Source organism: Trachemys scripta, chromosome 7 (genome assembly GCF_013100865.1).
Source record: "Trachemys scripta elegans isolate TJP31775 chromosome 7, CAS_Tse_1.0, whole genome shotgun sequence".
Lineage (NCBI taxonomy): Eukaryota > Metazoa > Chordata > Testudines > Emydidae > Trachemys > Trachemys scripta.
In genome coordinates, this window is record NC_048304.1 from 43,335,201 (window position 1) to 43,355,833 (window position 20,633).

The 20,633-nt window shown below is 43.2% G+C and overlaps 1 protein-coding gene across 1 annotated transcript in view; it reads left to right on the top strand.

The window, feature by feature from the left end:
• The window catches only part of LOC117880145 (store-operated calcium entry regulator STIMATE-like), a 99,742-nt gene that overhangs the window by 49,513 nt on the left and 29,596 nt on the right, over positions 1-20,633 (top strand). Inside the window, exons 2-4 of the mRNA XM_034775942.1 lie at positions 7,138-7,186; positions 12,720-12,815; positions 17,253-17,374. Of these exons, the coding sequence (XP_034631833.1) occupies positions 7,138-7,186; positions 12,720-12,815; positions 17,253-17,374 (267 nt within the window). The remainder of the gene's footprint in view (positions 1-7,137; positions 7,187-12,719; positions 12,816-17,252; positions 17,375-20,633) is intronic.

Here is a 20,633-nt window from a genome sequence, read left to right on the forward strand (position 1 = left end):
CCTCCTCTGTTTATACAAGGATCGCATTTAATCCTTTTTGCTACAGCATCGCACAGGGAGCTCATGTTGAGTTGCTTGTCTTCTATGATCCCACAATCCTTTTCAGTCACTGCTTTCCAGGACGCAATCACCATTCTGTAGGTATGGCCTGCATTTTTGTTCCTAGATGTACCTTGCATTTGGCTGTATTAAATGTTTGGGCTCAGTTTACCAAGCAATCCAGATAATTCTATACGACTTCCCTGTCCTCATTATTTGCCATTCAGCCAATCTTTATGATGTGCAAATCTTAACAAAGTGATTTTATACTTCCAGGTCATGATGAAAATGTTGATTAGCATCGGACTTGGTACCAGTCCCTGTGGAATGCCAATAGAAACACCCCCCCATTCAGTGATTTCCCCACTGACTACTGCTTCTTGAGATCTGTTTAGTCAGTTCTTAATCCATTTAACATGTGCTTGATTGATCTTGTATAGTGCAAATTTTTTAATTAAATGTTGTGTGGTACTAAGTCAAATGCCTTATAAAAGTCAATATTGCATCAATGCAGTTACCTTTGCACTTCAAAGAAGTACATCAGGTTTGTATGACAAGATCTATTTCCCTAAAACTGTCAGTTGGAATTAAATATATTCATATTTTTTTATTAATAGAATCTTATATCAGCTTTTCCCTTATTTTGCCTTGGATTGATGTCAGGTAATCAACCTATAGTCATCAGGGTCATCAACAGACTTGGCCTTTTTGAATATTGGCACAACATTAACATTCTTCTTGACATAGCATATATGATATACCCAGTGGAATCTCCGTGGTTATCATTGATTGGACACTGTCACAGCTGCAGGGCCAACTGTGCCTAGCACCCCTTCTATTATTTCTCATATGCATCCCTTAGGTGACCGGCCTGGCTTCCTGCACCTCACTAAAGGTGAAATCACACAGTCCAGGCACTCTAGGACTGGCTCTCTGTGCTGCAGCCCCCTCATTCCCAACCATGTTAATGACACGGGTCCAATTTGGTTTTGGCACCTGCAAGAGTTTCCCTTCAGGAGCCCCTGGCAGCGTGCATTTGCAGGTACACAAACTGCCTTCGAAACAAAGTATTACTTATTCATAAGGTTAAATTCTTCTTTGAGTGTTTACTCATGTTGATTCAATTCTAAGTGCGAGACTGCCCCTGTGCACAGTTGTCAGAGATTTTTGCCTTAGCGGTATCTGTAGGTCGACTGTGGCACCCCCTTGAGTGTCACGCTCATGCGCTGGTATATTAGGCACTGATGATGCTACGCCCTCTCAGTTCCTTCTTACCGTGATGGTTGGTTGGCGCGCCTTGTCTTGCATCACAAGAGTGTTAGCGGTTCTTACAGTCCATTGTTCTGTCTCCTTTGTTTTTAGTTGTTGGGTACTTAGACTATTAAGTTAAGTGTTAGAGTAGTAGTCTGAGAGTTAGAGTCCCGGCTGGGACTTCACCTCGGAGCGGGGCATGCCATGTTCCCTAGTCTTTAAGCCGTGCTCATCATACAGCCAGCTAATGTCTATTAGCGACCCCCACGATAGCTGTTTAAAGTGTTTGGGGGAGTCCCACAGAAAGGACAAATGCAGGATCTGCAAAAACTTTCGCCCTTGAACTGAAAAGGAACGGTCTATTCGCTTGAGGGCCCTCCTCATGGAGGCTGCGCTTCATCCTGCCTTAGAGCCCTCTCGATTGGACTCCATGCCCGGTACTTTGGCATTGGCGTGCAGCATACCTCCGGAATCCGCCCAGCACCATTCCTCCTCGCCGGTGCTGAAGAAGCAGTCAAAGTTGATGGGCCCGCCAGCACCGCTTCCTACACATCAACAGCAGGGAGCTCAGAGCGGTTTGCCTGGCCTGCCAACCCTTCCTACTTTACATAAAAAGCAGGGTGGTCCAGGTCCTGACAGACAATACAGCAGCTATGTACTATATCAACAAGCAAGGCAGAGCCATATCGTCTGCCCTTTGCTAGGAAGCCCTCAGGCTCTGGAACTTCTGTATACAACACGACATCCATCTCATAGCTGCACACCTAGCCGGGGCCAGGAACTCTTTGGCAGATCGCCTCAGCAGGACCTTCTCATCTCGCAATGAGTGGTCCCTCCATCCAGAAATGGTCAGTGTCCTCTTCCAGAGTGGGAGATTCCCCAGGTGGACCTGTTTGCATCGAGGCAAAACAGGAAATGCTTGATTCAGGGGATCGACAGAGGCTCGCTGTCAGACACTTTTCTGCTCCCGTGGTTGGGAGCTCTGTTGTACACTTTCCCCCCACCCCCGTGCCGCTAATTCATAGAGTCCTCATGAAGATCAATCAGGATAGGGTGAAGGTAATCTTCATACTGCTGGCTTGGCTGTGCCAGCACTGGTTCGGCCTGGTGCTGGACCTGTCAGTGGCTGCTCTGTTACAGCTATCACTTAGGCCAGACCTGCTATCCCAAAACCATGGCAGTCTTCTGCATCCGAACCTGGCGGCGCTGCACCTGATGGCTTGGCGTTGCATGGTTAAATGTGGGAGACCAGGAGTGCTCGGCCGCTGTCCATGGCAGGTAGGTCCGCCCTCCACCAGAGCGGACCTACCTGGCCAAATGGAAGTGGTTCACTTGTTGGACCTTGGATAAAGGCATTCGGCCTGAGCAGGCCTTGCTGCAGTTAATCCTGGACTACCTTCTGCATCTCAAGCTCCAAGGCCTGTTCCTTTCATTTAGCAAGGTCCTCTTGGCTGCTGTCTCGGCCTTCCATCCGCTTCTCAAGGGTAAGTTGGTTTTCACCCAGGACATGACTGCCAGGTCCTTAAGGGCCTCTACTTGCACATCAGGGACCCTGTTCCTCCATGGGGCCTGAATCTTGTGCTGTCATAACTCATGGGACCCCCCTTCGAATCTCTGGTTTCATGCTCTCTCCTCTCCTTTCCTGGAAGGTGGCTTTCCTGGCTGCAATAACATCCGCCCACCGGGTCTCTGAGATTAGGGCGCTTACTTCAGAATTGCCCTATGCGGTCTTTTACAAAGACAAGCCACACCCGTTTTTCCTGCCCAGGGTGGTCTCTGTTTCAAATGGAGGAGGACATTTACTTATTTGTCTTTTTTTCCCCAAAGCTGCATAAGATAGGTTGCATCCCCTAGATATTAGGAGAGCACTAGCCTTCTACATTGAAAGGACCAAGCCATTCCGGAAGTTGACACAGTTGTTCGTCGTAGTGGCCGACAGGATGAAAAGTTGTCTGGTGTCCGCTCAAAGAATTTCTTCTTGGATCACTGCCTGCATTCACTGCTGCTTGGATCAGGCAAAAATGCCATCCCCAGCGATTGTAACTGCCCACTCAACCAGGGCGAAAGCCTCTTCGGCAGCTTTCCAAGTCCAGGTGCATATCCAGGACATCTGTAGGGTGGCCACCTGGTTGTCTGTCCGCACGGTTTATGTCCCATTACGCACTTACCCAGCAGACCCAGGATGATGCTGGCTTCAGTAGAGCAGTGCTGCAAGCCGTTAGACTATGACCTCCAAGCCCCCCTCCGAGGATACTGCTTATGACTCATCTATAATGGAATCGACATGAGCAAGCACTCAAAGAAGAAAAAACAGTTACCTACCTTTTTCTAACTGTTGTTCTTCGAGATGTGTTGCTCATGGCCATTCCATTACCCACCCTCCTTACCCCTCTGTCGGAGTTGCCAGCAAGAAGGAACTGAGAAGGCGTAGAGTCGGAGGCACCTAATATGCCAGCCCATGAGCACGGCACTCAGGGGGCTGCAACAACTGATCCTATGGATCCCGCTAAGGCAAAAATCTCCGACAACTGTGCACGTGGGTGCGCACACACCTAGAATGGAATGGACGTGAGCAACACATCTCAAAACAACATTTATGAAAATGGAGGTAACTATTTTTTCTTCTTCTATCACGGGTATTTTTAGTAAAAGTCAGGGACAGGTTGCGGACAATAAACAAAAATTCATAGAACCATGCAACCTGTCTTTGGCTTACTAAAAATACCTGAGGAGTGAGGGGGCTTGCTCCTGCTCCAGCCTCTGGGGGTGCTGATCCAACCCCGACCACTGTTCCAGTAGCCCTGGGGCTGGCTGTTGGTCAGCTGTTCTGGTGGCCCTGGGGCTGACCCAGAAGAAGTCGCAGAGGTTCTGAAAAGTCACTGAATCCGTGACAGAATCGTAGCTTTACTTATTCATTCCTCAGAGGTACAAAGCACACAGAGGAAAGGCTAAAAATAACTGTGGCCTAACTGAATGGATCTTACCTATCCTTTTAGGACTAGATGCTAGGCCCTGCTTAAAGACTGCCTGCATGCAGCTCCCATTTCTCTCCTAGTCTGTATGTCAGCCTCATATCCCGGTGACCAGTTCCTCCTCCTTTTCTACCAGGGGAACCATTTTAGCTGTTTAGGGTCTTTTATGATCTCAGCCTTGGCAAAACAAATCCTGCTAAGTTTACTGGCACCTGAAAGTAGCATCTCCCAGTGATGATCTCTTACCATATTTGAAGATTTATACCAGAGGTGGCCCTAAAAGGGAGAACTGTGGGTTTCCCCCTCTATAGCCTCCTTTAATTTAACTTCTGGCATGTAGGCAGGTTAATATCAAACAGATAACCTGAGAGACATCAGTATTTCTTTTTCTTTTCTTTTTTTAAATACCTCCCTCGTTTTCCAGAGACGCAGTGCAAATCCCTGAAATTTGTGAATGAGTTATGCGAACAAACATAACAAAGCAAGGTCATTTGTGTTTTAGTTCTAATTTAAATCCATAGCGTACTACTAAATATACACTAGTATAGTTTATTTTTAAAAATGAAATGTGAAGTGTTTCCAATACTTCCATGCATTAGGCTTGTTTGATTCCAAGACCTTAACCTGCAATAGCTGTCTGGCTGGCCAGGATATTGATGGCATCTTTGCATAACCCTATTGTATCTAAGTATTGCAATACATAAGGTCTCCATGTGGGAGTCCTATTTATGAGGTGAATCTTGCACTATGATAGACTAAATCAGAATTTCCTTGCTTTATCTGAGAGTTTACCCTTAATGTGTTAACTTGCTATTTTCTGCTTTATTAGCTAACAGAGTGACTGACTGTCTTTAAATCCAACTAAAATGATCCATTATCTTCCAGCCTCCTCCATTTTCTCCCCCTTTCCTTCACCCCAATGGATCTCTCTAAGTAACAAAGCTTAACTAATTCCATCTATTCTCCACCCACCCCATCATTCACTGTGGCTGGGTGTGCTGCATCTATCTCGGACATCTGTAGTATCTAGAACCAGGGGTTCTTACAACAAAATTTTTGGTGGCCTCAAAGTGCGGCCACCAACTCTTGCTGGTGGCTGCACGGACAATTTTTCCTAAAATACTTAACTTTAGGAAAAACAAATAAATATGCAAATACACATGTTCAAATCATGGTAATTTATTAAATCTTTTATCAGACTCAATAAGAATAATGTACAGTTGTCTCTATTTTTTACTGGACATAAACAGAATAGAAACACAAATAAGGTGCTCTGCAGGTTCTTGTCTTTTTTTTCTTATTGTTTCTTTTGCTTTTTTGGTTGCTTTTTTTAAAAGACTTGCTAGCTAGTAAGTCTGCTGCTGTGAAAAGTTATATTAACAAACATATAAATATCACTTTTCATGGCAGCAGACTGACTTAGTCATGGCAAGCCTGGGGACAAATTAAGCCTTGGATGGGAAGGTCGGTAGGGGGGAAGTAAGGAACAGGGGGAATGCATGATGGGCTGGCAGGGGCCAAGGGCGATGGGGGGAGGTGAGCCCCTCAGCCGGGGGTTGCAGCTCCGTGGCCAGAGCCTGCTGCCTGCTACTCCAGGGCTGGAGCCCAACTCTGCCGTCCCCAGGAAGATGGGGAACTCACTAGCTGCCTGCTCCTCCAGCATATATTTCTCAGGGGAGGAGGAGGAGGAAGGGTCCAACCACTGCTGGTGGCCCTGGGAGAGGGACCACTGCTTTGCACTCTCATCACTGCCCAGGAGGCTGTGGTTGCAAGAAATGCCCCTGATAGCTGCATTTGAGAAACACTGATCTAGACACACACAACAAACTAGTAACTCAAGGTTACAGCAGAAGATCACTTATTGAATGCATTACAATGTGGAATGGGTGAACAATTTACCTTAGTGTTTATTTTTGTAGGCTTCTATAATTGGCAGCACTCAATACTTGATTTTTTGTAAGTAGGGAGTAAATGGCACTAAAATGCTCTCTGTTGTGTCGGACTTGTCTGATGTGAAAGAACATTTTGCTTTTTGCTTCAATTTTGAGTAACGCAAGCTACACAAAGATCATCAAAACTATCCAGCCATAAAAGTAGTACATTTCGTCAAGCAAGGAGTAGACTGCCTTTGCCTTGTAAATTATACTAATTCTTATACTTTCAGTTTCTAGTCTTGTCAGTCTAAAAACTTTGTTCTGCACAGCTATGCTTTATACTGCATACATTTACTTATTTCAAAGTAGCAAGGAGCAGAAGAAGTCAACTGCAATAAGTTTTGCATTTTCCTGAACCAGCCAAGCTACCTTAAATTAGGATTATTATTTGCTGGATGAATGACTATAACAGCTAAGGACACCAGGATGATGAAAATAAGTAATTGCACATAATACACAAAAATCTGTATTAGTTGATTATCAAAGTAGAGAAAACCTTGCAACTGAAAAAAGAAGTCAGTTGCTTAGAACACAAGAATAGCCATTCTGGGTCAGACCATTGGTCTTTCTAGCCCATATCCTGTCGTTTTAGAGTGGACAGTTCCAGATGCTTCAAAGGGAATAAACAGAACAGGGCAATTATTGAGTGATCCATTCCCTGTCGTCCAATCCCAGATTCTGGCAGTCAGATGTTTAGGACACGCAGCGCATGAGCTTACGTCCCTGACCTTTTTGGATAATAGCCATTGATGTACCTATCCTCCGTGAACCAATTGCTCTTTATGTGGCTGTCCCTAAGAGTTTGATATGTTGAAGCATGTTTCTGAATAAAGAACTTAATTTATAGTATTGAATATTACACCTCCATATGCTGATCTACTTCTTAATTTTTATATATTTTTTACGTTGGGAATCACTGATTTTCTTTAATTTTCTTTCAGTAAAACGCTTCAGAGAACCAAAGCATGAAAGACGTCCTTGGAGGATATGGTAAGTCTTTAATTATTAATAGTTCCTAGAATGTTTTTTATATCCTAGATGTTCAGCTCATGGAAAATGAAAGAATAATCACTTGCATATAATGTATAATATGTGAAAGCACTTTAATAGTCAGACTCAAGGGAATACATGAGGAATGATGAACAGTCATTATTTTACTGTACGTTTTTCCTGTTCATTCTGTCTTACTACATACACCTTTAGAAACCTTAGTCTAAATGCTAAAGATTCAAAAAACATTTGTGTGAAAGCTTGAGGTATCCTTTTAAAAGCAGCTGTTTTACTCCCTTTTCTGTACACCAAACTAAATCTTCCCTAAAATTTGCCTGTGATCCCTCTTGAGGCTTTGGGATCCATGTATTTAATTGAAGGCAGAATTTGGCCCATAATGTTGAAAAGCAGAATTTCTTGTCAAAGATTGGTAAACTTGGAATCTTAGCTGATGTGCGGGTTCATATAAACACTATTCAGATTACCCCCAAAATGTCTTGTTCCTCTGTCATCTGTTTTTTCATTTATTGAAATGTCTAATATTTCTTAAAGAAAAGACTTTAAACTGAAATTGAACAACAAAAATATCAGGAAAAATACTAAGTCATTCAAAAGTAAATGGGGTCTCAAATTACAGGCCAAATTTTCAAACTTGGGTGCCAAAAGGCACCTAAATAGAACTGCTATTTTAAAGGTACCTTTTTGTAAACTGAAATCTAAATAAGTACCTGGACCTGGCTTTTCAGTGGTACTGAGCAGAAACAACTGCTGTTTGAGATCAGCTAAGGTTAAACCTTTAAAAAATTAGGGCCCAGATATTTTTTGGCACCCAAGCTTAAAAATGTGGCCCAACCATTCTGAATACATATACTACCTAGTGTAAACAGTTTAATTTTTAGCATATGCAAGACAAAACTATCTAAAATGAGCACCAAAATTGGCCAATTTAGGGACCCTCACTGATCTTCATGAAAGAAGTTGACACTGCTTAAAGTAAATTCTTTGCTTCTGGTTGTTCAGAGTAAATTTTCTAGCTGCATTACACATAACTAGAATTCTCAGCTGTTGTGTGAGCATGAAATTTAATTTGAAGATGTTAACATTATCTTGTGTAACTTCAGTGTCTGATCCAATGATCAACGTGCAGCTATTCAGGTGTTTAAGTTGGTAATAAATTCTCTATTTTATATGCTATTTGTTTCATCATATCCTAATCCTAGAGAACTGTTTTGTAGAGTTTGAACTCATTATTTGGTTGCCTATGGCATACTGACTTATAGCAAACTTCATATGAGTTATGGCTGAAAGAAGCCAGTCTGGTCCTCTCCATCAGGCAGCATGGGAATAGTTTGACTTCAGTAAATAACTTTTATACCTGATGGAACCTGCATCCAAAGGATCGTGACTTCCCTTCTGAAAATGAATGTAGTGCATTCCTTATATTTAATTTCCCCTTCTTATTTATCAGTCTTCATTGTGCAAAGGTCACCAAATACATGAGTATGCTCCTTCAGCCTGCTTACAGCTTGGGGACAGAACCAGATCTGTCATTCACTGGCAGCAGGGGAATGTCGTGTCCATTGAAGCTCCCTTCAGTTTTATCTGTCTCCACAGTGACAAGTGTCCTAGCCAGATCTCTCTGCTGCAGAGCTTTTCTGAGAGAACTTTCAACTTTGTATTTAAAATTTCTGAATAATATTTTGGCTCAATAACTTGTCCATCTAGTTTCCAGCAGTGTCTTGGGGTTGCATTTGCCTTTGGGAAGACTGTCCTGTTAGTGCTGCTGCTTCTTGGGAGGCATTTGCATCAGCTGTTGTCCTTGCAGGCATCAGAAGATAAGTAAGGTTTAGGGAAAACCATTGGCAAAAGGAAAGATCTTAGCCTCCTGCTTCACCCCTCTCCCTCCAATCAAGTGTCTCGTTGGGGAGCTTGGCCAGCTCTGTGGGGAGAATACAGTTCCCCCCCACAGCCTAGTCTGGGCACGAAAGAAGCTAGGCTGGACTGAAGAGGCCAAAAGAGATGCACAGTATGTCTGCTCTGCAGCTGGAAGGTGTGATTGCATCTTGTGTAGGCATACCTGAGCTAGCTTCAATCTAGCTAGATCAAAGCTAGCTTGAACAACAATAGCAGTGTAGCCATGGAAGCAGGGGCAGCAGCAGGGGCCAGCCTCCTGATTACAAGGACTGGGTACATATCCAAGTGACTATACCCCTTAGCTTTGATCTAGATACATCAATCTTGGGTGAGCCTGTACAAGCTGCAATCTCATATCTTCATTGCAGTGTGAATATACCCACAGGCACAGTCTCCACAGCCCAGGCAGGGTTGCCTCTGCCTCTCTCCCCCAAGCAGGAAAGGAGTCAGGTAAGATTGGGAAAATCTAGCTTGCAGGCAAGTGACTATTCTCCCATATTGTCAGGGAGTCACTGTTTCTAAATGGGGAAGATTTTTACCCGAACTATGGCCTCCTTACTATATAGGCCCTTCCAACAAACACACTAAGTGCCTTCACATGCTTTCACAAGCAGTACTAACATGAGTGGGCAGTATTGCAAGTACGAGCCCTCAACTAGAAATTCCAAGGCTTAAGGGTGTGTTCCTGAAAAAAGATAGGACACATCTTTCATGTAGGTATATGGGGCCTTCATCACTGAGATCAGATGCTCACGCAAATCAGTCCCCAGCTCTTATTGCTACAGTGGGAAACTTTATGGGAAGTTGAGGCTATTCAGAGTCATCAGAAAAGTAGATTTACAATCCTGGCTTCTGCCAGTCACCGTAGAAAGAAATTCCCATTTTTACATCCCAGAGACGACTATTCCTTTCTGCATATGGATGTCACCGTTTTCCAGCTTCGATCATTACTCCACAGACAACTTTCTTTTTGCATATGGATGTCACTGTTTTGTTTAACTTTGATTATTAACACTTCTCCTGGCTAGTCCTTCCAGGTCTCTTCCATGATCAATATAGTATTAATACTAGCTTTAAGAAAGAAGAAAATTCACTTTTATCGCTGCCTAGACAATTTTACTGATCAAGGCTTTGTACAGAGAGACCTGAACATCAGCACACTGTGATATTGTTATTGGAGTACCTTGGATTCATGATAAACACAAACATACGATGGCAGAGAAGTCAGTCATAGGCCTGGCCTTAGGGTGAATGCTATCAGGTACAAGTTCTCTTTTCAACAGAATGTTAATAGAAGATGAAGATGGCCATAAAGGAAAAATGGTGTCATGGAAGAAAATGCAGTTTTGTTGGAGCATACTGGGAATGCTGATCTCATGCACAGACATGCATCAATGAACACATGAGATCTGTCCAGTAATTCCTGCAATCCCCTCTGCATTATCACATTGTCTGTGGAGATCAAGATTCTATTGTATACTCTCTTCTCTCTCAGGGACAGTGGAAAAGGTAGGAAGGCATATAGGCCACAGGACACTTCATTTCAGTTTCCAGATGCAGTTTCAATGTTTCCACTTGGCATCTGGAAACAGCAGCAGTCCTCTGTGGCCTCTTGGTGCACCATGTGAGATGGTGAGTGACCTCTCACGAAGCTTGGCAACATCTTTCCTATATGACTTCCCACCTGTTCTGCTGCTTGCCAAGATCATACAAAAGATAGGACGCGGCAAAAAAGTGGCAGTTAGTATGTTTATGCCTTACTGGCTGAAGACTACCGCTTTGAGACCTGATTAACCACGTGTTCGTTGGATCTTCTGATGTTTCTATCTCACAATGAAGTAAGCTTGATCTCCCTTAATGTTTGATATCAGCTGAGGCTGATGTGAATTAGGTGCTTTTGGTCTAGTAATTTGGAATTGCAGTGAGCTTCAGCACTTAAAAATGTTGCTTCCAGTGACCAATCCTAAACTTTGTCATTGAAAAACTAAAACTCTTTGCGTCCCACACATTAGAAATTAATCTGGGAGCTGAAATTCTAGTAGATGTCCCTCAACAAGTAGTTTTCTATTTTTAAAACACAACGTCTGGTTCCTAAACTTCCAGGCTGATGTGTGTGGTACTTGTTGGTGCTGATGAGGTAGGTAACTTGCTGTTTTCTCATTTCCCACGCTCAACTCCCTGCATCTGGTGCTGAAGATGAGAGAATAGAGCTAGGGGACAAGAATACAGGACAAGAACACTGTGTTGGTCTGTAAAAAGGAGAATTTTTTGAATTAATACAAAAAGCCAGCAAAGGAAACAATAAATGAAAGAGAAGGAGAAAAATATTAAGTAATAAAAGTAGCGAACAGAGCTCATCCAGATACACTGTTTTGATACATGTTTCCCATACTTAGTGATGTGAATAAAAAGTGTACTGGCCTCCTCTCATTTTGTGCAGAAGAAAAGAGAATGTTCTTAATCTGGACTCACTGACAGTCTGCACCTAGTGTAAAGGACTCATATTTTTAAAACTTGCCAGAGTGGCAAGGGATCTTTTTTCTAAATTAGTTTGCTACTTGCCAGTAATATTTGATGTATAACTTACATTGTAATTTAATTGAGACAAGGTGGATGAAGTAATTGTCTTTTATTCAACCAACTTCTGGAAGAGACAAGCTTTCGAGGAAGAAGAGCACTGTGTAAGCTTGAAAGCTTAGCTATCACCGAAAGAAGTTGGTCCAATAAAAGATATTACTTCACCGAAGATTATGTACTATATTTGTTTACAAAATGCTATTAAACTCTTTAATGTTACTGTAATGCTCCGCACTGGCTCCAGGCACCTGCTGAGCAAGCTCGTGCTTGGGGTGGCAGATTCTACGGGGCGGCATTCCGCCCAATCCTAGGGCAGCATGGCCGCTTTTTTTGTTTTTTTGGTTCACCGATCCGGCCGCCCTGTAGGGGATGGCGGCGCGGAGGAGGGGAGTGGGCTGCACGCTCTGTCTGCCCCAGCCGGTGCCAGGTCTGTAGCAAGCCCGGCAGGGCAGCCCGCGTCCTTCCCTCCCCGCAGACCGGAGCAGCACGGAGCCCTCCCAGCAGGCAGCACGGCGATCGGGGCCACGTAGCGAGCACCCTGCTGAAGCCCTGGCCCCCCCCCCTCTCCCCCCCCCCCCCCCCTCCCCCCCCCCCCCCCCCCCCCCCCCCCCGCTAGCCAGGGCACATCCGCAGTGTAGGGAGTCCCCCTGAACCCTGGCTCCGGCCGCTCTGTAGGTATTTGGTATTTTATTTTTTGTTTTGCTTGGGGCGGCAAAAAAGCCAGAGCCGGCCCTGGTAATACTATTCTGTAATCCACACAAAATACTAGCAGCCTCTCCCCACTGCTTAAATTATAACAGAAGGCGCTGATAGTGAAGTTTCATGTTATAAAGAACTTGATTATTCAGAACAAGTACATTACAAAGTACAAAATTTAAAACTGCACTTTGTCAGAAATGAATGTGTTATGACTCAGTAATTTGAAAAATTCCATAATTAGTACTGGGTTCTGACTAATTAGTATGAATTAGCAAGGTTCTACTGTATTTTGATTGTTTAATGTAAGTACTTTTCAAAATCCAATCCTTTCTATTTTATACAGGTTTTTAGATACGTCCAAACAAGCCATAGGGATGTTGTTCATACACTTTGCAAATGTGTATTTATCAGACCTAACTGAAGAGGACCCTTGTTCACTGTGAGTGCTGTGAATTTGAGTAAACTATCCTTTAGGGAAAGGTCTTTTCTGAGATTCATTGACAATTTGATTGGGGGTTGATGATTGGAAAAAGAATCTGAGAAACTATTTTGAGACTAAATGAGGGGCTTTCATAAATCTATGATTCTATGAGGGGCTTTTGAAAGCTCACATTTTAAAAATAACTAATGGAGGATCAGAATTCTGGTATCACTTCCTTGTCAGTATGAACTGGGAATCATTGAGAGGCAATTGAGTGTCCTGACACCTTGGATTGAGGGGAGAAAGCACCTTGTATCTCCAAGGAAACATCACCCTTCCCCCCACACACCCCAAAAATCCCCTCCTCTCTTGCAAAATTAATACATCATTAATAAGGATACAATTTAGTCATGGAGGTCACGGATTCGGTGACTTTAACAAACCTCAGGGACAGGTTGTGGGCTTCCATGAATTCTTGATTATTGCGCACGACCTGTCTGTGACTTTTACTAAAAATAACCGTGACACAATCTTAACCTTAATCATTAAAAAACACATCCTAACAGAAGGAAAGATTGTAACACAAGGCTGTTGATGGGGGGCAGGGAGGTAGGGAATCCTAGAGAGCTAAGAAAATCTTCTATGATTCCAATAAGTATCATGTATAAACACTCCAAAAATCTTATATTAATCCAATCAGGCATGAATATTAAGTCAGAGTGGTGTCCGAGGATATTTTATAATGGCTTTCCTGTCTGTTTTCTAAAATGCTTGTTTGCTAATGCAGTATTACTTTCACTGTTAATGCTGAAAAATGTTGCTCAGCACGTAGGAGGCTAATACAAAAAATATTAATTTTGCAATCTGATGCTCTGAGCATTGTGACTATGTATATAAGCACTTAATTCCATTATGTTAAATCTGAAGATTTATGTCTTTGAGACAATTTTGAGCTCCTGAGTCTTTACCAGCAGCTACAGAAGCAAATGGAGGATAGTTTCGGGTCTTTCTTGAAAGGGGCTCCTGCCCGACAGCTTACATGCTAAACTCTTCTGGTAATGGTGCTGTAAAACCACTATAATTTTGGACCTGTGTTTTACACCCTTGGATCCCAGCTAGAGGGTTGGCTCCACACATTGCCCCAAAGGACACTGCTTGCTTAGAGGCTTCTGAGCTCGTTTAGTGGGCTGTTGTTAGTTGATTTGAAATGGTGGCTCTACAGCAAATCAAGAAATTATTATTGGAAGGCCATTGTATTTTTATTAAATAATTACACGAGGGTTTAGTTTTAAAAAGTCTTATAAATAGACTAGTATCATGAAATAAAATTCAGTGTAGTTGTAGCTCCTAATCTTGTGGGAATGTAAGAGGCAGAGCCAGAACCTTGTCACATTAGACAGTCCACCTAAACTGAGTCATTTTTAACTTCTGGGAGTGCAAAAAGGCATCAAGAAACTTGTACTCAGAATTCAGGGAGCTGCAAATTAAAAACTCTGAACAAAGTTTATGGGCAGGTTTTAAATACCTTAAGATAAGGAGGACTGTAATTTAAACAATTAGAAAGGAGCAAGCAACAGCACTATAATATAGCCTACCTGATATTTTCTCACTCTTCAGACTGCAGTGCCCTCTTGTGGTGTGGAATAAAATGATTTGTGTTAGGGATACTTGTGTTGCTTGTTGGTTCCTTTGCTAAACACTTAAACATTGATTATATGGTCCTCTTAATCATAATTTTGAAGCAGACTTGTGTTAACATTTTAAAAAAATGATTATGGAAATACCAATTCTGCACAAAAAGCAGTGTCTCTAAGACTTGGGTGCCACATGGCTTGTCAACAGAAGTTTTGGTTTCTTTTTATACTCTTGTTGAGCCTCTTCTGAATCCCAAAACTGGTGTTGAGGCTCAGTTTGGGAGACTACCATTTTATCCCTTTACACCCCATCTCCTCTTTCTAATAGTACCCATTTCACCACCAATTACTAGAGAGTGCCAATAGCTTTCTCTGAGACACCAGTTTTCCTGCTGCAAATGTGCAAGTAAAACAGACAATGTTGTCACCCTTTGTACTTGGGCACACCATCCACATGGAAGCAAGAATTCCAGGTAGCAGTACAAAGAGTTACCATCAAGACACCTGACTGGTTTCAAGTATTCATGTTAAAAATTTTCAACCCAATGTGGCCTTTAAAAGAACAGTTTAATGTCATGTCACTGGTAGCACCTGAGCTGTTACCTTGTTCAGCCAAGAGTGATTAGCAAATGAGATACATTGACTTACAAGATGTTCTGGTGACATTCCGGTGAAGATATAACTCATGATTCATTTAAATTCCATAATAATCACTTCCACTTTTGGTGAATACCATACAGCCAAAATTTAAAAAACAAAACAAAAACAGAACAGTAGAGTAGCAACTATATAACTATTGAAATAGTTATATATATTAAAAAGAGAAGGGATTTAGACAGTCTTTTTCTGAAGATACATACAATTACAATATTCAGAATGGCTATATACAGTACAGTAACTCCTCACTTAACGTTGTAGTTATGTTCCTGAAAAATGTGACTTTAAGCAAAACGATGTTAAATTAATCTAATTCTTATGGGGAAATTGATGTAAATAGGGGGGGTTAGGTTCCAGGTAAATTTTTTTCACTAGACAAAAAACTATATATATATATATACACACACACATGCACACACAGTATACGTTTTAAACAAACAATTTAATACTATTCACAGCTATGATGATTGTGAAGCTTGGTTGAGGTTGTGAAGTTAGAGGGTGGAAGAGGGTGGGATATTTTTCAGGGAATGCCTTGCTGCTAAATCAGTGGTTTTCAAACTTTTGTACTGGTAACCCCTTTCACATAGCGAGCCTCTGAGTGTGACCCCCCCGCCATATAAATTAAAAATACTTTTTTATATATTTAACACCATTATAAATGCTGGAGGCAAAGCAGGGTTTGGGGTGGAGGCTGACAGCTTGCGACCCCCCTATGTAATAACCTCGTGACCCCCTGAGGGGTCCCGAGCCTCAGTTTGAGAACCCCTGTGCTAAATGATGAACTAGCACTCGGCTAAGCCCTCAAGGGTTAACACATTGTTGTTAATGTTGTTGTTGTAGCCTCTACAAGGCAGCAGGAATGGAGGGGAGGGGAGATATCATAGTAGACGGAGACAGACACACACCTTGTGTGTGGGAGAGAGAGAGAAATGCACACTGCCCCTTTAAATAAGCTGACCCATTCTTAAGTGCATCGTCTTTTTAAGTGGATCAAGAAGTTGAGACAGCAGCTGGTGCCCAGGCTTTCTCTGTCTGTGTCCCCACCCTGCTCTATATGGAGAAGAAGGGGTAAGTGGGGTGTAGGAGCAGGGGGGAGGGGGACACCCTGATATTAGCCCCCTGTTTCCCCTCCCCGCACAGCAAGCAGGAGTCTTGGGGAGCAGCTCCAAGGCAGAGGGCAGGAGCAGCACATGGCAGTGGGGGGAGGGACAGCTGCAATTGCTAGCCTGCTGGCAGCTCTTGCACAGGGAACTTAGGAGAGTGGGGAGCTGATAGGGGGGCTGCCGGTCCACCCTGGTTCCAAGCCCCCACCAGTAGCTGCAACGGGCTGCTCTTCCTGCAAGCAGTGGACAAAGCAGGCAGCTGCCAAACGACATTAGAAGGGAGCATTGCACAACTTTAAATGAGCACGTTCCCCAATTGATCAGCAATGTAACAACGAAACCATGTTAACCGGGATGACTTTGAGGAGTTACTGTAATTGACTTGGCGGAATTAAATCAGTCCAGTCTAACGTTTGGTGGAATTACTTTAAATTTGTATTCTATAGTTATTACACCATACATGTATAGTATTCAGCACTGGGCTGTTCATAGCTGGGTCTACAAGCATTACTTTTCAGTAGAAAAACTGATAGCTTCAGCATCTCACATATGTAAGAGCTGTGCCTTACTATAACATCCACATGCAGCGAGTCAGTATTTTCCATGATTGGAATGAGTGTGATTTTTTTCACTTTGAGCTGTTTTCCAAGCAATATAAGAAACAAGGTGTTTTTAAAATAAAATTTTGTTCTCGGGCTCCACTTAAATGAAGTCTTTCCAAATAGTGAAATGAGAGTGGAAGATGAAATGGTTTTAACTTGAGGGCATAAAATGCAAATTGGCATTTATACACAGAAATACATGGAACTTCATTTGACATTTAACTGGAAGGACAAACACTAAGTAGTGGGGCAGTTCTAAAACTGTTTAAAATCTCGGATCAGAAACAGGGGCAAATACGTAACTGTTCAAGTTTTTAAAATCTCATAGTGATGCTGGCCTTTCAGAGAGGCAAGCAAATTTACCCTTCGTCAGTTGCTGCAATATGATGCCCCCTAACTCCAGGGAAAAAAACCATGCTCATGGTTTTCTCTTCTGTACTTTCTCCCCCCTTCCAGGTACCTTATAAACTTCTTGCTGGATGCAACTTTAGGGATGCTGCTAATCTACACTGGTGTGCGTGCAGTCAGCAGCATTGTGGAATGGCAGCAATGGGAGTCCCTTCGCTTTGGTGAATATGGTAAATATTTCTATTCTTGTAACTAAATGAATTGGAGAGTAGAGCATTGCAGTGGCACTGCACTTACTTTTAAAGATGGTCAGTTAAACATTATTACACAAATGGTTGTGTAATAGTCAATTCTAACACTTGACTTGCATCCTGTGACAGACCCAGACCAGTTGGGTGCAGACCTGGTAGAAGACACTGGATGAATAGTTTTCTGTTTCCTGAGTGACCAAGGCAGGGGCTACCCCAGAGCAGTCAGGAAGGTGCTAAAAGCAATTAAGTCAGGCAGACTCCATAAGACACCTGGAACCAATTAAGAACTGATTAGAAGCAATCAAAGGAAAAAGGTTAATCAGATCACCTGAAGCCCATTTAGAACCAGCTGGGACTAGTTTAAAAGGAAGCCCTTTCAGAGAGGCCAGCTGCTAGGAACTGGGAGTAGGAAGGTGTGTTGTGGGAAGACTGGGAGAAAGAAGGTGCACAATAAAAGACCCGGGAGGACAAGCGTGGTCAGGTACCAAGGAGGGTGCTAGGAGGGGCCATTTGGGGAAGTAGCCCAGGGAAGGGCTGTAGCCCTGTAATATAGAAAAACTACCTGTTTCTGCTGCCAATTAGGGTCCCTGGGCTGGAACCCAGAGAAGAGGGCAGGCCTGGGTTCCCCCCCCTCCGCCCCCCCCCCCCCCCCCCCCCCACACACACCCTGAGAAGGAAGACAGGGACTAAAAAGGGTTCTTAACCAAACCCGTTGACTGAACGATGATGAAGGTGACTCAGTAAGCTGTAACCCTTGCCTCTAGGAGGGGGGAGAGGCTACATTGAGGGTCACAGGAAACCTCTGAGGCAAACCCTAACCGCCTAGAAGCGCAGGACCCACCGCACCCGAGGCAAGGCTGGTGCTCTGCCACTGGTCGGGGCGGGGAGGGGGGAGAGAATTGGTGAATGCTCTGGTACAAGCCACGGCAGCCCAGCAGGAGGCTACCCATATACAGGAATGCAGGAATCTACCCGATTACAACAAGAAACCAACCAGGTTGTTAGTGAACCAAGCCGCCCAAGATCAAGCTCTCTGAGATGTAGTGGACCCCCTCCAACCGAACCCAAGGGCCTGGAGGGACACAAACCCTAAGGGCAGCAGGCAGTCTACCAAACGTGACGGCCGGGGATGACATAGAGGCATATCTCCTGTCTTTTGAAAGAACTGCTCAGCGTGAGACATGGCCACAGGACCAGTGGGCCAGCATTCTCATCCCTTTTCTGTGCGTAGAAGCCCAGAAGGCCTATTTTGATCTGCTTGCCAAGGACACGGCTAACTACCCCCGACTGAGGATGGAGATCCTGACCTGATCCATGGACCCAGAAGTTCCATGATTGGAAGTATCAGGAGAGCAAGCCACCAAGATCTCAGCTGTTTGATCTGATGCACCTTGCTCGGAAGTGGCTATGGCCTGAGGCATGCAGCTCAGAGAAAATTTTGGAGATGTTGGTCATAGACCAATTTAAGATGAGCCTACCGCCAGACCTTGGTGCATGGGTAGGCCAGCATGACCTGTCCACCTACGACGAAACAATCGTGCTGGTAGAGAGACTATTGATGGCCAGGAAATTGACCCATCTACCTAGAGAAGGCCCCTTATGAGGTAGGCGACTAACGCCAATCCTGCGAGTTCAGGTGACCAGACACCCGGGAACCGCTAGGTGGAAGAAGAGGGAGGCCGAAGACCAGACAGGAATCCAGGAGGATAGGAATGGATTGGGTGGGGAAACTCCGAGGCTAAGCCTCCTAACCCATGGGATAGGAGAAGCAATTATAGGTGTTACTGTTTCCTGAGTGACCAGGGCAGGGGGCTACACTAGAGCAGTCAGGAAGGCGCTAGAAGCAATTAAGTCAGGCAGACTCCATAAGACACCTGGAACCAATTAAGAACGGATTAGAAGCCATCAAAGAAAACAGGTTAATCAGATCACCTGAAGCCCATTTAGAACCAGCTGGGACTAGTTTAAAAGGAAGCCCCTTCAGAAAGGCCAGTTGCTAGGAGCAGGAAGGTATGTTATGGGAAGACTGGGAGAAAGAAGGTGTGGAGTAAAAGACCCAGGAGAACAAGTGTGGTCAGGTACCAAGGGGAGGGGCCATTTGGGGAAGTAGGTCAGGGAAGTCACACACACACACACACACACACACGACAGGGACTAAATCCCTTTGCAGTTTAATTGGCTGCTATACCTAGGGTATTATACGGGAGCACCTAATAACTTTTTCCTTACGTTTAAAAAAAACATTAAAACTCAGTTAGCATGGCATACAGTACAAATGGAAGCCTGTCTGCAAGGTATTATCCTTTTTGTAAAATATAAAGAAAACTTTTGTTAACACAGAATAACAACTTTTGGAAAAGTACTGTAACTAGCAGTTGACTACATATGGTTTTTTAAAAAAAACAGGTAATTAATGAAAAAGCGCACAAAAAATTAAATAACCTTGTGAAATACAAGTATCGGGAGACTTGTGAATTTTATGACTAACTCGAAACAAATGGTTTTCTTGTGGTAAATCCTAACATCAGATGTTTATAATAGAAATGCTGCCAAGCTCACAGCACAGTGGAACAACATAGTGCTTCTGCAATAAACCCATTCTTATATTAAGAGTTGATTTGTGTCCTTTAGGCTTCCTGTAATGGTGATTCACCCTCTCAAGTCCCTAGATACTTTGAATCATTGGTCTTAATTGACTTTTCAGTGCAGTTATACTTGAAATTTTATTACATATGGAGTATTTCTAGACGCAACTATTTAGTACTAAATAAAACTCCCAATTCACAATTACATCTTCACACTGTAAATCATACCCTATTTTGCCTATTTAAAATTCTAGATAGGCCCTGTGACGTTGTGCAGTCTATATGGTTTTATAAAAAACTTGATAAGTCAATATAATGTAACTGAGATAGTTTTAGAGAAAATACGGTAATAAGTGAATGTAAGTAACTGGGATATGCCTCATGCAAAAGGTCTCTTGTAAGGTATCATTCCAAAGCTTATAATCTACTGAATGTGATCATCTGACTTGTATAAATGTACCACTCTTGTATCTAAAACTAGAAATATAAAATGTAACTCTGAGGGCCTATTGTAATTGTGTAAAGTGTGGACCATTAATGATGGTTTGGAATCTTGATGACTCCCATTGTCTGCAGATGGCTGTATTTACCTGTGAGTCTTCCTGTATATGTGTGTGCTGGCAAGTGAGTAATGAAGTCTTGCAGTGACATGT